At 33.8% G+C, this 18484-nt stretch overlaps 2 protein-coding genes and 1 non-coding gene across 10 annotated transcripts; 2 read left to right on the top strand and 1 right to left on the bottom strand.

Annotated features, from left to right (window-relative positions):
- Positions 1-222: 222 nt before the first annotated feature.
- Positions 223-8897, top strand: LOC129288660 (uncharacterized). 8 transcript variants are annotated; one of them, XM_054925351.1, is made up of 15 exons: positions 224-344; positions 584-794; positions 1116-1251; positions 1782-2017; positions 4009-4046; positions 4353-4432; positions 4815-4882; positions 5036-5369; positions 5599-5711; positions 5851-5916; positions 6396-6486; positions 6973-7040; positions 7798-7835; positions 7909-8086; positions 8692-8897. In XM_054925351.1, exons 1-15 carry the CDS (start codon positions 319-321, stop codon positions 8764-8766), a joined length of 1758 nt encoding a protein of 585 aa, XP_054781326.1. In that variant the 5' UTR covers positions 224-318; the 3' UTR covers positions 8767-8897. The 8 variants fall into 8 exon arrangements, with proteins under 8 accessions (XP_054781331.1, XP_054781326.1, XP_054781324.1 ...); XM_054925349.1 differs by having other exon boundaries at positions 1110-1251; XM_054925350.1 differs by having other exon boundaries at positions 1110-1251; positions 8655-8897.
- Positions 8898-12090: 3193 nt separating this feature from the next.
- LOC129289556 (aquaporin TIP2-1) lies at positions 12091-13393 on the top strand. Its single transcript, XM_054926332.1, has 3 exons — positions 12091-12330; positions 12469-12719; positions 12825-13393. The coding sequence occupies exons 1-3, from the start codon at positions 12204-12206 to the stop codon at positions 13191-13193; spliced, it is 747 nt and encodes a 248-aa protein (XP_054782307.1). The 5' UTR covers positions 12091-12203; the 3' UTR covers positions 13194-13393.
- A 1460-nt stretch (positions 13394-14853) lies between these two features.
- On the bottom strand, positions 14854-14927 carry TRNAN-GUU (transfer RNA asparagine (anticodon GUU)). The gene has a single exon. It is a non-coding gene; the product is annotated as a tRNA-Asn (tRNA).
- Between the last annotated feature and the right edge of the window lie 3557 nt (positions 14928-18484).

The raw sequence follows: 18484 nt of genomic DNA, 5'->3' as shown, positions 1-18484 counted from the left end.
CTTTAAATATTATTCTGCTACCAATTTAATTCTTCAATTTTAACTTAAAATAACTCAATTTGTATAATTTTTTTTTTGACTGGATGCAATTCAATTTTCATGACACCTTAACTTAATAAATTATAAAAAACTGAACTGTGCAGAATAAAATTTAAAAAGATCAATAATTAAAAGAGAATTTAAAAATTAAAAGTTATGTTTTCCATGATTTTGAGGAAAATTAATCTGGGCAAGAAATTTCACCCACCAAACAAACCCAAAGCCGTTCAATTGCTCTAGTTTAGGTAAAGAAACGGGAAAAGACTGCGGGAAGGGCAAATGATCCTTTGCAGGTCCTTCTTCAGGTATGTCATATGGAATCTACTTGCTCTGCTCAGCTGGGAAAAACCCAAGGGCAAACTAGAACTCTTTTTTGCTATCCATATTCACGTCTTAGCTAATACACCATATTCACTTTGAAGTCATCAGCCACAATTCTTTTATGTTAGTTACAATCCAATAAGATATTTCGATTTCTTTCCGTTCATCAGTCTATTCATTTTCAGCTCTTGCGATTGTAAAACTGTTAATGGAATTCTTTCAGATTCCCCATCGACCATTTTGTTCACCTAGCTGTGTTCTTCCTTCTGGTGTTGCGTTGTTCAGCTTCTTTGAAGAACTATAGTGAATTTACCACTTCCCCCTCATGGGGTGGTAGTAGTGACGTGATTTTACTCGGCCTTTTTTGCAGAGTTGATCGAGTTTTAAAATTCACTACTACATATATTGCACCGAAACCTGTAGGATGCTTTCAGGTTCAAAGCTTTAACTATTGTGTTACACTGCGGACGTTGTTCACTTATAATTATTAATCCTTTGCAATAAGGTTCTTCATCGCTTCCGTTTTTTGTATGAAGTGTTAATATTAACCTTACTAGTTGAGATTTGAGGAATGAGTTTGAGGTAGCACCGTTGCTTTTATTTGAAAATACTGAAGTACAGATTCTGCCCATATGCGCATTGAAATAATGCAGTTCACAAACTAAGCACATTACATGTTGACTGTTATAAGCTATTTAGAAGGATTCAAGCTTGCTATAAGCTTAAATTTGTTATTATTTTTTTATAAGGATCAGAGAAGTTATCATTGCTTAAACCATAATTCAACTATGCAAGCTAGAAAGAAGAGACTGGTGATTGAAGGTCATGGCAAGAAACATAAAAGTACAAATCTTGTGTGGAGACCAGTCTCTTGCTCCAGTTCTTATGAAGGTTTGTTTTCTCCCCGTTGTGGAACAATATGAAACTTTCAGTTGTCTCCTGAAATCTATTATTTGTTTACCTTATCATAAGCTAAGGGCAATATTCTGATATAAAGAAGAAAGAAGTGGGGATGAGAGAGGAAATAGGAGGGGAAAAGAAAAATTTCCATTATTAACCATCAACCTGAATACAGAACACCTCCTTCCCTCACTTGTATAGCCATGGCGGTTGGCCTACTACTGGCTAACAATCACTTAACTCCAAAAATTACAAACACACATCCATATTACATAACATTATTTGCAGTGTGATAGAACAGATGTCCTCATTACTTCTGCCTGATATTAAGATTATGATAATGTTTTTCCAGGTTCAAGTTTGTGAAGAATTTTGAATTTTATATATTTCCTATAATTAATAATTGATAAGCACATGAAGTTCTATAGTATCTCTCTATTATAAATGTGAATACTTTATGCCCCTTCTTAAGGGCAATAGGGGGAAGTGGTTATCTGAACTAATACTGTTTGTTTTTACAGAAAGCTCGGTAAAGGATGTAATGGTTGGGTCAGAAGACAGAGGAGATGTTCATACAGTGGGCTGTAGTGAATCTAGCACTATTACAAATGACCGTGTTATGGAGGCAGCTGCTGAAACTATGGCTGAATTAACTGAATCAGCTATCACATCTAGTTCATTGCAGTACAATATTGAAAACAAAGTGCTAGATGAAAGCTTATCTGTTTCCACCAAAAAGCACACCATTTCTGTTGAGGCAAGCCTATAATTTTTCTGTTCAGTTTTTGTTGTTCTCATCTTTGGTGGTCTTGTACTTTATGCAGACGTGAACTGGTATTTATTCATCTTACCTCTTATATGTTGCTGTAGCATTTGTCCTTTTGTGATACCCGGTTGCTGAACAGGTTGTTTCAATCTATATATGATATTACTGTGGCGGTAAAGTTTATTTATTTATTTTAACTGGGTGTAAAAACTTAAAGGCAATGCTGGTGTTATATTGTGTGCTTTTTTTCCTTTCCTTTCCTTTTGGTTTCTTTTCTTTTCTTATATTTTTCTTTTATCTTTTCCCCCCTTTTATAATAACAGTTTATACCTTGAGTTATTTCTGGTATTTTTATTTTTTTTTATTTACAAATATATAAGTGAAGAAGGGATGAGATGGTTAACTAAGTTATTTAATGTGATTTTACGGTCCAAGAAAATGCCTGATGAGTGGAGGAGAAGTACATTAATTCCTATTTATAAAATAAAGAAGATATTCAGAATTGTACTAACTATAGAGGGATTAAACTCATGAGCCACACAATGAAATTGTGGGAGAAAGTAATTGAGCACAGGTTGAGATTGGAGACAAGTATTTCTGAGAATCAAGTTGGTTTTATGCCAGGTAGATCAACTACAGAGGCGATTTATCTACTAAGGGGATTAATGAAAAAGTATCGTTGTAAAGATAAAGATCTACACATGGTTTTTATTAATTTGGAAAAAGCTTATGACCGTATACTAAGAGAAGTGCTTTGGAAAGCGTTGGAAAAAAAAGGAGTACGGATTGCTTATATTAAAGCCATACAAGATATGTATGAGGGGGTAAAAATTAGTATGAGAACGCCTAGTGGTCAAACAAAGGATTTTCCTATAAAGATTGGACTACATCAGGGATCATCTCTGAGTCCTTATTTGTTCAACTTGATTTTAAATGTTTTGACGGAACATATTCAAGAGAAATCCCGAAATGTATGCTCTTCGCGGATGATATAGTTTTTATAGTAGAGACAAGAGAAGAGGTTAATTGCAAACTTGAGTTATGGAGGAGGACATTGGAGTCGAAAGATTTTCGTCTGAGTAGAAGTAAGACGGAATATTTATATTGTAAATTTGGTAAAGGACTATTCGAAAATAATTTGGAAGTGAAATTAGGACATCAAATTATACCTCAAGTGGAAAAGTTTAGATATTTGGGAGCCATTATTCAAAATGATGGCGAAATCAGTGGAGATATTTCACATAGAATTCAAGCTGGGTGGTTTAATTGGAGAAAAGCTAAAGGAGTTATTTGTGACCATAAGGTGCCTAATAAACTTAAAGGAAAGTTTATCGCACTGCTATCAGACCGGCAATGTTATATAGTAGTGAATGCTGGGCTCTAACGAGACAACAAGAGCATAAAGTTGGAGTAGCAGAGATGAGAATGTTACGATGGATGTGCGGACATACACGTAAAGATAAAATTCGAAATGAGCACATACGCGAAAAAGTGAGGGTGGCACCTATTGAGGAAAAAATGGTAGAAAATCGGTTGAGATGGTTTGGGCATATACAAAGAAGACCAAGGGAGGCACCAGTGAGAAGAGTGGAACATATAACTTTGAGTCCGATTAAGAGAGGTAGAGGAAGGCCTAAGAGAACACTCTTGGAAGTTGTTGAACGTGATCTCTTAATTAATAATATTCCTAAAAGCTTGATAAATGATAGAGCACAATGGCGTCTTACAATCCATGTAGCCGACCCCACCTAGTGGGATAAAGGCTTGTTGTTGTTGTTGTTGTACAAATATATAAGTGAGAGAAATGATATTACTTGTTGCTTTTGTGGAAAGTTTGTTACACTATCTGCCACCATATTTCTGATCTCTGGTTCAGCCACTTAATCTGTACTTTTTTGTTATTCTTTTTCCTATTATGCGTTAGCTAGTCAATTACTGCAGCCTTTTCATTCTGTTTCAACTTTATTATGTTTGATGTGCAGGTTGGTGCTTCTCTATTTCGTTTTATCAAAGGCAAAGGGTAAAAACTAGATTTAATTTTTTACTTGGCATTGATAACTAATTTAAGAAGATGAAATGGATGCTGATGATCACTTGGGTGGAAGTTTGTGTATATATACTTTGTAGAGGTGTAGGCTCTGATAAGATTTAAAGATAGACTGGAAAAGAAAATTGTAATATAGGTAAAGGATTCTAAACAGTTTGAGTTGGGATTCATGTAACAAACATTATAAGGGATACAAATCCTGTTGTTATTGATGTTATCAGAGGGACGGGGTGGAAAGTTGTGCATATTATATGTAAATGATGGTTGATATTGTTTCAGGGGATCCACGCAGAAAAATATTGAGGAGGAGATGGGGGTTAAGATAATATTACCATCTTCAAAAGAAGATGATTTTGTCAGTAAGTCTTTGGATTTGCCCATACACACTGTATGTCTTTTCATCGTCAGCTTTGAAATAATTCTCTTGGAACCAGCATTTAGACTCAGAAGAAATAAATATTCTCTATAATGCCGTTGTTTGACCCCGACTTTTGTTATGCTTTGAGATGTTTGGAAAACTGAATGTTGGCTTAACATAAGAAATAGTTTTTGCCTACATTCAAAAGAATATAAGAATCATTCTGATTTTCTGGGCTTCTGCTTCAAGCTGGACTAGACTCTATTGAACTCTATATACCCTAAAGCCAAATTTGACCTAATCACTGGACGTCATCATGAATCAAGAAAGAGTGGGTATCATGGCCCTACATCTAAAGGATTTTGTATGATTGTCTTTTGCAGCCATTGAAGGCATTTCGATTGATAGTGTGACTCTAGCTTCCAAGAGGATACAAGCCATAATTGATGAGGTCAGTTGCCTGTCCATGCTTCCCTTTAAAAGATTAGACTTGAATTTACTTCCTCTTTCCCGTTTGTTTATTAAAAGTGTATTATGTCAGTGATAATGAAGACTACTGTAGTTACTGTATCATGCCAACACTTGTATCTTTCCTTGATAACAGGCAGTTAAGAGTCGAAATCTTGATTATTCACACTTCATATCACTACCATTGGCCATCCATCCTGAGTTAGTTAATAAACTTGTCAGTTTTCAAAATTCTATATTGGGAACTGGTGATTCTTGCATGGATGAGAATCTTGAATCTGATTCCAATGAAGAAAATACTGACAATGAAGAACAGCATGGTTTGTCAAAGGAAAAACCTAATGTTGCAGTTGAACTTAAAGTCAGTGACAGCAATGAATCAGTTGAAGTGAATCTCACAAACATACCATTTGTCAGTTATGTACCTAAAGCGTCCAAATCTTCTGCATCCAAGTCTCCTGATTTATCTGGTATAAAAATAAGCTATATTATGTTATGTTATGCTTGAGATTTTTTAGCTAACCTTGTATTGTTGTTAAAGTTATATTCCCAAGGCATGCCTATGTTAACTGTAATCAGTTACTTCCATGCCTAATTTTGAAACTCAACGAGGATTTGTTAGAAGCTTCAAGTTAATTACATTCTTCTGTTCATTATTTTTTTTTTTCCTTATATGCTGATTTATGTTGCACCTTTTAGACCTGGGGATTGACAAGTCTATATTCATTAAGCCTAGAACGTTTCATCTTACTGTACTCATGCTGAAATTGTGGAACAAGGATCGAGTTAAGAAAGCTACTGAGGTCTTACAGGTAAGTGAAAGCTCATTGTACTTAAAAGCTTAACCTGTTGAGTGAAGGCTTATGCATATAGTGTTTTATTATAATCTCTACAAAATATGATTTTTTTCTAGTAAATTCTTTGCCTGTAATTACCTTTGTCACTATGCAGAATATCTCCTCAAGAGTTAGGGAAGCCCTTGACAATCGGCCCCTCTCTGTAAAATTAAAAGGATTGGTAGGAGTCCATCTTGATCTCCATTTGGCTGATGCAATCATCATATAAATTTATAAATGCTGAGTATTTATTGATTGGATACCGTGCCTTGACAATGTCTAATATTTGTACTTTTTACTTAGTTTGTAGATTGCAATAACTGCACAAGTTAAAGGTTTTATATCTGCAGATTTCTTCTTACTGATATACATAGAATTTGCAAGTTTACCCTTTGCTGGCTTATAGATTAATCGTTCCTATAATTCAGCATTTCATTATAGGAATTTTTTTTTAATATTTAACCATAGGATCTTATAATTTTCATTCTCAAAGCAGTCTTTCATTAAAAGATTTGTTATGGCTTTGTGTACGTAAGATGGAGACTGTTTTTCTTCTTATTATCAGATTAAACTTCTATGCAGTTTGTGGAATTTTTATTTTTTTTGGTAGGAAGTTTATGAGATATTTTTATTGAGGAAATAATGTATGTAATCCTGCAGGATTGCATGAAAGGTTCTCAAGCAAAAGCTCGTGTTCTGTATGCCCCAGTGGAAGAGGTTGGCAGTGAGGGCCGTCTTCTACTTGCTTGTCGTATCCATATTTAAATTGTACTAGAGAAATTGGTTTTGTTAGTGCATGTATGGTTTATGTCCCAAAGCACTAAAACTATGGTTTTGCTCTTTATATGACTGAAGTATGCAGATAGTTAACGAATGCAACTAGATAATAATGCAGAAAGTAAAAAACAAGAAGTCAAAAAAGTTAAAATGGTTCTAGGACAGCGGTAGTCTGCACAATTTAGATGATGAACAAAAAGTAAAGAGCAAGAAAATAAACAAGGTTAAAAAAGAAAGAAAGAAAGACAGTAAAGTACGAGAACAGAAGGTTAATAAAATCTTTATTGAAGTAAGAAAAAGAAAAGGGCTTATAAAGAATCTCTCCATGGTATCAGTGGTTTTCAACATGAAATCAAACATGCTCTTATTCTCTAAACCCGTGAAAAATGATGTTAATTCTGTCTGGTTTAGATCATATATTTGTCTTACAAAGTCATGCGAGTTTTCTGAGCTTCTCTAGAAATCATTATTGATGCATATGTTGAAGCTGGACTAGTCTTGGAGAATGATTTTAATCAGAAACTGAAGGTACGTTAAATTTAGACAATTATCATACTTACTTTGTTTCTTTTGGATCAAGGGTAGATCAAATATTGACATAATATACATCTGATTGAGCTAGTTTTGGTGTGACAGTTTTATCTCGGGAAAATTATATTCAAGTCTCACAGAATGAAGTTTATTGTTGAGAGGTCCCATGAATTTTACAAAATACTTCCAAGTTTTAAATTTTATGCATTGACAACTTAACTAAGGGCATTAACAATTGGGCAATGGCCATTTAAAAAAAATTCATGGGCAACTGGGCAACTGCACATTGACATCATGAATTTAGAATTTGGGAGTATTTTATGAAACTCATGCGACATCTCAGTAATAAACTTCATTCTGTGAGACCTAAATGTAATTTTCCCATTTATTTTCCCTTTGGTATTAATGCTATGTAGTAGAATACCCGGTTGTCTTGTAATATACACGCAAACAGTTTAAACCCAGATTTTGACGTGATGTCATATGCACACGTCTTGAGAATTTCCTCCTTTGGATGTTAACTGTTAACTAAGCAAGATATGTACAGAATGATATATACATTCTGAGCTGATTGTGATAGAAGAAAAACAAAAACATGAATGGTGCTTATGAAAAAGCAGAGATGCAAAATATATGTCTTGATGCTTGGGTAGGATCTCTGGCAATCATAATCAGTCTCCCTCTTCCATGCATTTTGTTTGTGGTTTTGGTTTATATTTTGCAATCATCAAGGTATTCTCTTCTTGATTTGCAGTTGCATGCAACTGTGATGAATGCAAGGCATAGGAAAAGGTATAATTTTGGAATTCCTTAAGATATTTTTAGCTTAAATAGCCCTTAGCTGACATAAGCTGCCGGTGTTCAGGATGAAGAGGAAAGGAAAGTTTGACTCCTTCGATGCACGGGGCATATTCGAGCAGTACGGATCAGAGGATTGGGGAGAGTATCCTATTCGAGAAGTTCATCTCTCCCAGAGATTTTCCTTTGATGAAAATGGATACTATCACTGCTGTGCTTCAATACCCTTTCCTGAAAATATGGAGGTAGAAGTAGAATGATTAATGCATTGACGATATGCTCAGTCAGCTTTATTTTCTGTGGGAATAAAAAGATCTGTCAACCTTGGTGTCTAACTTCTTAGTTTCAAATGTGTTACCTGAAATGGCTTTCTTGTAGACTTATACTTCCTCCTGTTCGTATATGAGCAAAAATTATTCGTAATTAATGCTAGGGTATTAATGATTCCTGTATCAGTTTAGTAACTGTGATACGTGGAAATCCCTCAATGAAATCTATTTTTCTTCTTTTTCCAGTTACGTATCCTCATTATTGTTTTATGCTGTTCATCTGATGAGAAATAAAGTTATAAATACGTGTCATAGGTGATGTACCAGCCTGTTCAACCTAAAGAGGACTATCCCAATCCGGTCCTATGGCCCCATAAAGTTGACATTTTCATTTTGTCTGATAGTTTTTATGTTTCCTATTACTTTTTTGTCAAAGAAAATTAAGAATATGAACATTTATTATTATTATTATTATTATTATTATTATTATTATTTTCAAGACTGTTTTTCATTCCATTTTCCTTTTTAATCTGATCCGGTTAAGTTTGCTGCAAATTGGAATGAAACTCAACCCGGGGAAGCCATTGATCACAGGAAGCAATCTTGGCTGTGATTTTGTTGGCCACTTTCTTCGACGTTCGGTTGTCTGCCATTAGGATCCATAATTACTATCAATGCCACTCCCAAAAGGCATCCAAAGAGACTTCTCTTGATTTGATTGTTATGCCATATATATGTTTCCCACAGATATTGTTGTTAATGTAGTAATGTTGTATTTTTCACTTCATATCCCATCATTTATACGTAAAAGCTAAAACACCCATATTAATTATTGTGTTTTATTAATAAATGTTGTAGTAATAATTATTCACACGTTTCATTACTAGAACATATCTAAGTAGTTCTTGGGGTATGAAATTTCCAATCTCATGATAGAAGACCGTATGTGATTATCATCATGTGTGGTTCAATTTTCTTCTTGAATTTAAGCTATGCATAATTTTGGAAGAGAGTATACTTGAGCCCATTTGTTGGAGAAAAGAATGATTTCTTTGCAATGTTTATCATATTTTAATTGTTATTTATTTGTCTTTACACAGACACACTCATCATGATTAATTTTTATCTTCAAAATAGTTTTTTATTCTCTTTTCATTTCATTTATGTTTATTTCAGACATTAAATTTAAAGGAGTGTTTCATCTTATAACACGAGATGCCAAGCTGGCGAACTCAGACTTTTAAAAAAAATAAATAAATAAGGGGACATTTTTTGTATATATAAAAAGGCACAGTGAAAGTTTGCAAGATGAGAAGGACATGACTTTTTTATTTTATTTATGAAAACATGATTCAAATTCTTGCCAAGACATAAGAATCTTGTTAATAAGTAATTTAAAAATATCTTATAAGTATTTTTTGAGCCTTATCATCAGATAAGAAAATAATTTTTTTAAAATTAAAAATAAGAATTTAGATATTAGCAATGTAAAGTGTGTTTAGGGGATCGATATTCTCTTCTAAACTTCTATTTTTGTCCTCACCATATGCATACTCTTGTTCTGTGTGCATCCAGAGAGAAGTTCTCTCACAGAACATGACCATTTGACATGGAGACAACCTCAACCAATGTTTAGAATAGAACTCCAAATCAACAATAAAACTTTATCCAAATGGCAAGAGTATGATTTATATTCTATAAAATTGATTTCTTCCCATTCTCTTGGTAAAATCCTCAAGCTTTCCTTGCTTTTGTTAAATCAAACACTATGCAAGAGTTCCTGACCCACCTCACTGAATAAATAAATAAATAAACAAATAAAGAAACAGATAAACAAACAGAAAAACTCCAAAAGCATTGTTGATGGAGGACCATTCACTATCCGTTTAATTAATTTGGTGTCAACTTTTGGACTAGGCCAGAGGACGCAAGAATCACATGGGGATATCCTAAAGCCTCTTTTATGACCCAAAAATAAAGTCCCTTTTACTTTTGTTCTTGGACAACCAAAAACATTTCATATACTATATCTTATTAATGAATACAATATAAGACTTTATCTAGTATTTAAAATAATGATAACATAATCATGATTAAGCAACCTTTCAGGGGAAGTTTGTGCATTAACCAAGCAAAGGAGCTAGAAAATTCCACAAGATTCTCCTCTTTGACGGTGTATATATCAGCTCCAAATAAAATCATTAATTAATAAGCCAAACTCATGAGTCCTATCAATTTAATTTTTGATATGATTATTTAAAAGGGTCAAATTTAAGTATTGTCGGATTTAACTAAAGATAAAGGATATTTTTTTTTGGGTATTCACATTGATTTGAAATTGAAGTTTTGTATTTAAGCAGTCATATAATCACTTCCACTAAAATCAACGTCGGAAACTTTATCATTTAATTGAATAATTCATTGACATGAATTTGTGTCCGCTCATTTTCCAAGTCCTTCAACCTTGTTAGCCATTTTGGAGGGGCATGGGCGGTGCTCTGTGTGGCCCATAATAGCAATTGATGCGTTGCACCCACCACTGGTTTTGGGTTTGATGATGATTTTGATTCATTTTCTGTCCCACCAAACACCGCCTTTCTCTCTCCTGCTCACATGGAGGAATCATTCATGTGCCTCTCGACATTTCTATTAAATCACGTTACTGCCAGCTAAGCTTGTCCTCATTGGACGCCCATGGATTTCTTTCTTCCACACTCACTAACCATATTCTCGTGCAACAATTCAATTTATATGCAACAATTCAAACTTCATTCATTTATGTTCTCAGGAAATTCTATAAATTTATAGGTACTCTCAAAGTTTAAAAGTTAATCTCAAATTGGAAGGTGAAGGATGAACGATAATACATTGTTTTTTAAATAAAGGATAATAAAAATTTTAATCCCTCAAGTTTATCTACCCTGTCAATTTAATTTTTATTAATTTGATTTTTTATACTTTTTTAAAATATTATGTAAGTTTTTTAAGTTTTAAAACACATATTGACTTTCAAAATGATATAATAGATAAAGCATATTGATGATTTAAAATGTATATGTAGCTATACAAAATAAATTAACCACCAAATGACTTTAATTTTTATTAATATAATATTTTATAATGTGTTTTTTTTAAAAAACTTCAGAGTCTATTTTTTTATATCTAAATAATTATATGCATTTTCACTAATTTACATGACTGCTATCAATATTTTATCATTCAAGTTAGAAAAATTTTAACAGTGTAATCTTGTTTTTAAATAATAAGGATTAAATTGATAATCAAAATAAATTTAAGGGACTAAATTAATAAAATTAAATTTAAGGGACCAAAATAATAATTGATACAAACATGAGAGATTAAAAGTTGTATTATCTATTTAAATAAAAATTTAATACTGACTTTTTTATTTTTTTAAAAAAGATACATAACTAAAAATAATTTTATGTTTTTAAATAATTATTAAAATATTTATAAAAGTTGTCAGAACTAATATAATCAAATGTCATAAATAGTGTAACTTATTTCAAAGCTTTATGTAATTTAAGGATCTATTTTGGTTATCATTTTAATGATATTATTTGCAATTTTTTAAATTTAATTTTTCTTATTCTGTTTTTGTACTTCAAACGTCAAAACACACTTGCAATATACAATTACCTCAATCCATTGGGATATATATATATATATATATATATCTATATTGATTGATTGATTAATTAATAATCCTTGTTTAATTTTTAAAAAATATTTACAAGTAATATCTAAAATCTTGAACGCGCCTGGATGAAAGTACGCCCAAAAGAAATTTTAAACAAATCACTTGTTCATGATAATAATAATAAAAAATAAATAAAAGACATACGTAACAGTACAGTAATAATGCAACTCTAGAGCTCATGAGAAAGGGAACTTATTTAATAAGCCTCAAAACTAAACTTGGCAAGTTCTAGTGAGTATATATACATGTATCATATCAGAGAAGCCCTTCATTCCATATTCTTCTTGACTCTCAACACTTCCCTATTATCTTCTCTCTCACTCTATCTCTCTCCACCTTGAAGAAGGAATCCTCTAGAAACATTCTGAAGATATGGCAGGCATAGCTTTCGGACGCTTCGATGATTCTTTCAGTCTGGGATCCATTAAAGCCTACCTTGCTGAGTTCATCTCAACCCTCCTCTTTGTTTTCGCTGGCGTTGGTTCTGCCATGGCCTATGGTTAGTTCCTTCATGTTTGTGTCCATGCAGATATTTAAAAGACAAAAAACTGATGCATCTGCAGATACATGTGACTATGTTTAAGTGGTTCTTATTATAGGTTCTGACAAGTGATTGTTTGTTTTGTGCGTAATGCAGGGAAGTTGACAAGCGATGCAGCACTGGATCCTCCAGGGTTAGTAGCAGTAGCAATCTGCCATGGATTTGCTTTGTTTGTTGCAGTCTCAGTTGGAGCCAACATATCTGGAGGCCATGTGAACCCAGCAGTGACCTTTGGTTTAGCTCTTGGAGGTCAGATCACAATCCTCACTGGTATCTTCTACTGGATTGCTCAGCTTGTTGGCGCCATCGTCGCTTGCTTCCTCCTCAAGTTTGTCACCGGAGGCTTGGTATGTGTGTGTATATATCTTCATCTTTATGCTTCTTAAAAAGTTATTTGGTTTATGTTAATAAAACTGAACCAAACTGTGTTTTGGTGATTTTTTTTTTGTCAGACAACTCCGACACACAGTTTGGCTGCCGGAGTCGGAGCAATAGAAGGAGTGATTATGGAGATTATCATCACTTTTGCTTTGGTCTACACTGTGTATGCTACAGCTGCTGATCCCAAGAAGGGTTCTCTTGGGACCATTGCTCCCATTGCCATTGGCTTTATTGTTGGAGCCAACATCCTGGCGGCCGGCCCCTTCTCCGGCGGGTCGATGAACCCTGCTCGGTCCTTTGGCCCTGCCGTAGCTAGTGGTGATTTCCGTGACAACTGGATCTACTGGGTTGGACCTCTCATTGGTGGTGGCTTGGCTGGCCTTGTCTATCCCAATGTTTTCATGCACTCTGAACATGCACCTTTGGCTAATGAGTTCTGATTCTGATATTCTGATTCTGATCGATACACATTCCTGTTTGTTTTCTCTGTAATAAAAGGAGGAAGAAGCATGAGGCATGAGTTGCTTGCTTTTTCCTTCTTTGACATCTTTGTTTCTGTTGTAAAGCCTTTCTGGGGTTAATTTATCATCATGATCTGTAAGATTCAGTAGGTTGGCGTATGTGAAGTAGTGTTTTTTGATCTCTATGGCTTTCTTTTTCTGCAGTATCTTCTTTCAACTTTTGTGCTTGGAGGAATAAGGTGGAAAATTATGTATGCAAGTGATTATCGCATCAATAATTGAAAATCCCAGGAAAAAAAAAGAAAGAAAAAGCCTAATAACTAGCTAGACATCTTCATTTGCCATGTTGTTACAAGAGCAATGGACAAGTTATAGTAGCTAGTCATGGTTTTGCCATGTTGAGTAAAAAGTAGAGACTCTGTAAATTTTCAAATCATCGCAAACTGACAAATGGATTGAGAAGATTGAGAGATAATGCTTTAAAGGTGGAAAATAAGACTCTGAAGGTTGAAAATTTGGGAATCCAACAAAGCAAGATCATTTCTGTTGAATTAGTGAATATAAAGGTGACACCACTTTGCTTCTGATGGAGATGCTCATGCAAATTGCGTTTGTTCATTATAGCCGAAAGGTGTATGTGTGGCCCATCAAGTGAGAATGATTGATCTTCCGAAGAAAAGAGGCCAAGAAATGCAAAGACAAGATAAAGCATTGATGGGTTAAAAATATCAAGTTTGAGGACCCATATCCATATGCATGCTTATTTCTCTGTGGGATTTATCTCTTTGCCAGATTTGAGCTTAGGCTGCAAAATGTTGGAAGATACTGATACTGCGTGTAGAATTAACTGGAATGGTAGATTCTTCAATATGCATGAGTATGAGCTCTTGAAATGGGTATTGTGATGATCAAATAAAGTACAGTTGATGAAAATGATGCGGTGTTTGGCAAACTTGAGTAATTGGAATCTGTACTGTTGCTTCAAAAGAGTTTAGCGCTGAATCCGGCAACTGCGGAAATGGTAGAAGTGCTAATTTCCCATATGAAACTACAGGGAGTAAGATATACCAACTTAGAGTTTATGAATTGAATTCCAATCAGATTAAAACTACAAAGATTAATGAGTTGCACTAAGTTAAAATTTAGAGATTGAGTTAAACTAAATCAAAATGAATTAAATGATTAATTTCCCTTCTAGAATTACCATTTGTGAACAAAATATGTACACATATCCAGAAACAAAGCAATGTAACCTCTTCCATAAAAAATTAAACTTTTCTTAATAACTCCCTCCGACTAATTGCCTGTAGTATTGTTTCAGATAATGAGATCTATTACATACATACCCATTTCAACAGACTTGAGCCAACAAGATTAATGACATGCACTTTAAAGAATTTTATCAATTTTTTTGTCATCTGACTCCGCACTGTTTAATTTCAGGTGATGACTTGATGAAATAAAAATACTTCACATACTCACTTTATATTATCTGCTTATGCATTGCATGACCTTTTTTTTTTTTTTTTCCTTTAATGCTGGTTGGATTGGTGATGTAACAAATATTGATATCACCACTGCTAAAACCTTCAGAGGTAGATTGAAGGAAGGAAAAAGGAAACTGTTTTGAGGTTAAAAACGCTAGAGGAAGGGCTTGAACCTTCGACCTTGTGGTTAACAGCCACACGCTCTAACCAACTGAGCTACTCCAGCATCCCTTGAACGTGTTAAAATTTTAATTATATAATATTACTCTGAGGATAATTATTGTTCTATCAATACATAAAAAAAATTTAGAGAAAGCACAACTTTTAATTAATATACTTTGCTTAATTTTTGATAGAGGGCCCCTGCATTTTTCTTCGTGTTTTAAGTCTCTATGCTTCACTCCATCTACAGCATTGTTTCTTACATTTTTAAAGAGACATTTATGTGATACAAATAATATTAATAATGCTGACATATCAACTAATATTATTAATTTTGTACATATGTGTCAAACCAATGCTAGTGTAGTTTTTTTTAATAAACAGGAATTAAAAAAAAAGCTTACGTCATGCGCTAACTTGGACTCTTAAAGGACCAGCAAAACATACAAAGTAAAATTACTTAGAATGATGCTGGAGAAGACTGCGATGAAATGAATCATGGGATGAAACCCCTCGAGCTGAAACTCCATAAGTAATGTAATGAAGTTCGAGCTGAGCAAATCTCTTATACAAGCTGAATCAATGCATATGAAAGCAATTAAGAAGACACATAGTAGAGTATAGAGGAAAATTGAACAAACAAAATTTGCAAAGACAACATGAGGCCAAAAGTACGATAGGATAGACATTGTCTTTGGCACAAAAGTTTCTCTCCGAGACCTAACATGTCTTGGGCACATAAGTTTCTCTCCGAGATTAAACATTTTTATCTTAATATCTTCTAATTCTAGCTATCAAATAATAACAAATTAGGATAAAAAGATACAGACATATATTTACCTAAAGGTTCTATGTTTAAATTTTTTCGTGGAATGAAAACACCATGAACTCATTAAATGAATCTAAGATATCAAATTTGTAACACTTGCCCCGAGTGTTATCCAAAAATCACACAATTCAAATAAACTAAGTATGGTTAAGGAATTAATCTTAAAACCAACTTAGAAAACAAACCATTTAAATCACTAAGCAAACACACAATTGTAAATTAAACATTTAAAGCCTTTAAAAAATTTTATAGGTTCTACCTATAGCACACAGAAGCAAGTTAGACAAAAGAAAGGTAAAAATATGCTGTTAAATTGCTGTCATGACAGCCCTCCCGAGTCAACTTCAGGGAGGCACCGTTCTGTCTTCCGATCTCCGATCGAAAAAATTTTAAAGCTCACACGTCACATTCAAAGGGTACTATAAGTTTACTAAATTTCAAAAAGATCCAATGGTTGGATTAAAAATTGAATATGTTATAAATTTAGTCACTTTTGCTGTCATGACAACTAAAAAGCTATCACGACAGCACTTTCGGACCAACTTTCGGAGTACACCATTTCATCATCTAATCTCCGATTGGAGTGATTCTAAAGCACACATGTCACTTTTAAAGAATACTATTAGCATACCAAATTTTGAAAATATCCAACGGACGGATTGAATTTTATACAGGTTACAATATCACTAATATAGCTGTCATGATAGTACCTCCAGACCAAATTCCAGAGTACGCCGTTTCTCCATCCGATATCCGATCGATATGATTCTAAATCCCACACAAAGCTTATAAAAGGTTTTACTTGTGACCCAAATTTTAGAGAAATCCAATGATCGGATTAAGATTTGGACACCCGGATGCAAAAGTGCAGCTTTTTGGTAAAAACCATTTTTAAAATTGTCCAAATCCCATCCTAATGGTCACAAACCTGTGGGAACACTTTGGACACGTCAAATAAGACTAAAAACACCTGATAGAACATTCAAATGATGAAAAACCCCCATACATCAAAATTTGACCACCCAGGTGCCATTTCTCAAAATGGATCCTAAACCCCCAAAATGCACAAATCATACAAGAGTGGTCACAAATCAATCCAAATATCATGTATTTATATAAATACATATGCTAAACATTTTCACTTGGCTCAGAGCTCCTTGTGGGACCCATGCACCCACTCTCTCTATCCAAGGTGATGCTTGCCTATAGCACACCATTTGCAATGTAATCACTTTACATTTGCTTATAGAATCACACACACACACACACACACACATATATCAAAATAAATATCTGCTTGTAATAAAAATTTGGTCTACTAAGTAAATCCATCAAAACCACACATCATAACTAAGTTTCTTAGCCACAAGTCTATAAACAGATAAAAATTCATACACAAGCACACAATCCACACATATTCACACACACATACATAATCATATCCTACTGGCACCCTAATCCTAAATACATTACAATATATTTGTTCAAAAAAAAGGGGTTGCAGTTCTTTACAAATCACAAGCAAATCCCTAGCTTTGCTCCTTTCCCCGTCCTTCGCTTAGACCTGAAAATATTGAAAAGAAAGGGGTGAGACAACCACAGTCTCAGTAATAGAGAAATCTACATTGATTATTACAAAGTAAGCCATAATCAAATAATAAATTCAACATAGTATATAATTTAGCCATTTAAAATGTATAAATGCATGACATAGGCCGGTATGGCCTTTCATGACCAACAGAATGCCCCTGGCACTCTTTAACTTACAGGTAAATATTATACCTACTTGTACCTCCACAGGCACAAAACAAAATCTAAGACATGATCTAATCCACCGAACCGCCTATGCCCCTTCGATGTGAATTTTGAACAGTCAAAGCTAACTGCCTCCCAGAGCCAGCCTGACTTACTCTCCATGTGAGGGCTACCTTGGCCTAGGCACTCAACCTCACACTTCATATGTCGGATTCCCTCCCCCATTGAGAAGTGTCGAACACTCAATACACTAACCACTTTAGTGCACTGAGCCTATAATACGTAAGGCAACACTGAGTACTGGCAGTGTGCCATAGAATATCAAAAGTACACACCTTCTCATTGGTGAACTCCCACCGAGATCATACCTTTTATTCGTGTCTACCTTTCCCGAGTATTGACCATTTTAACACTCTAAGGTAGTATAACATTTATAAATCTCCCTTAAACGGTTCCTTAGCCTATTTAAGGTACCTTAGTTACACTTCCTTAAGTGTAACTTCTATTCCTTATGATTAAAATACATGTAAACAAATCTCGTTTCCATAAAAACATTATTGTTAAATAATTAGAAAATATATTTGCACTATAATTAAATTAGTACCCCATAACCCCTTATAAAGCACATTTAATCTTTTAAAACATGTAATGCATGATGGCTAGTAATATTTATTCAAAAATAGCTAAAACAGAGTAATAAGAAATATAAATTTCTCTTGTTACCTCAACCCTTTGATACAAAAAGGGTTCCTTTTATACAAAATAGAACTTGGTTTGTTCCTTAACTTCCGAACAAATTCCACTAACAATCCCTACAATATATAAGTGATCCACATCACTTATCATGTCAAATAGCATTAATGAAGACTATAACTCATATCACACAACTTGGGTCTATGTGCCATAGTCCATCTTAATGGTCCATATATTAAACCAACCATTCACATAGTATCGCTTGATTATCAAAATCATTTATTAGCCATCACTAGGCTAACTTTCAATTTATATAATTTTTAATTAATTAAAAACCTTCACTT

Source organism: Prosopis cineraria, unplaced genomic scaffold (genome assembly GCF_029017545.1).
Source record: "Prosopis cineraria cultivar Desert tree isolate PC_DT_omini unplaced genomic scaffold, ASM2901754v1 PC12, whole genome shotgun sequence".
Taxonomy (NCBI): Eukaryota; Viridiplantae; Streptophyta; class Magnoliopsida; order Fabales; family Fabaceae; genus Prosopis; species Prosopis cineraria.
This window is presented reverse-complemented; position numbering and strand designations above follow the sequence as displayed.

What these genes read in the sequence shown, in the direction of transcription:
- LOC129288660 (XM_054925349.1), top strand. Translation starts at nt 319, where the DNA reads ATGATCCTTTGCAGGTCCTTCTTCAG. An exon ending in TTGCTCCAGTTCTTATGAAG is followed by an intron (nt 1,252 to 1,781) that starts GTTTGTTTTCTC and finishes TTGTTTTTACAG; the next exon opens with AAAGCTCGGTAAAGGATGTA. An exon ending in CGTTTTATCAAAGGCAAAGG is followed by an intron (nt 4,047 to 4,352) that starts GTAAAAACTAGA and finishes ATATTGTTTCAG; the next exon opens with GGGATCCACGCAGAAAAATA.
- LOC129289556 (XM_054926332.1), top strand. Translation starts at nt 12,204, where the DNA reads ATGGCAGGCATAGCTTTCGGACGCTTCGATGATTCTTTCAGTCTGGGA. An exon ending in TGGTTCTGCCATGGCCTATG is followed by an intron (nt 12,331 to 12,468) that starts GTTAGTTCCTTC and finishes TGCGTAATGCAG; the next exon opens with GGAAGTTGACAAGCGATGCA. An exon ending in AGTTTGTCACCGGAGGCTTG is followed by an intron (nt 12,720 to 12,824) that starts GTATGTGTGTGT and finishes TTTTTTTGTCAG; the next exon opens with ACAACTCCGACACACAGTTT.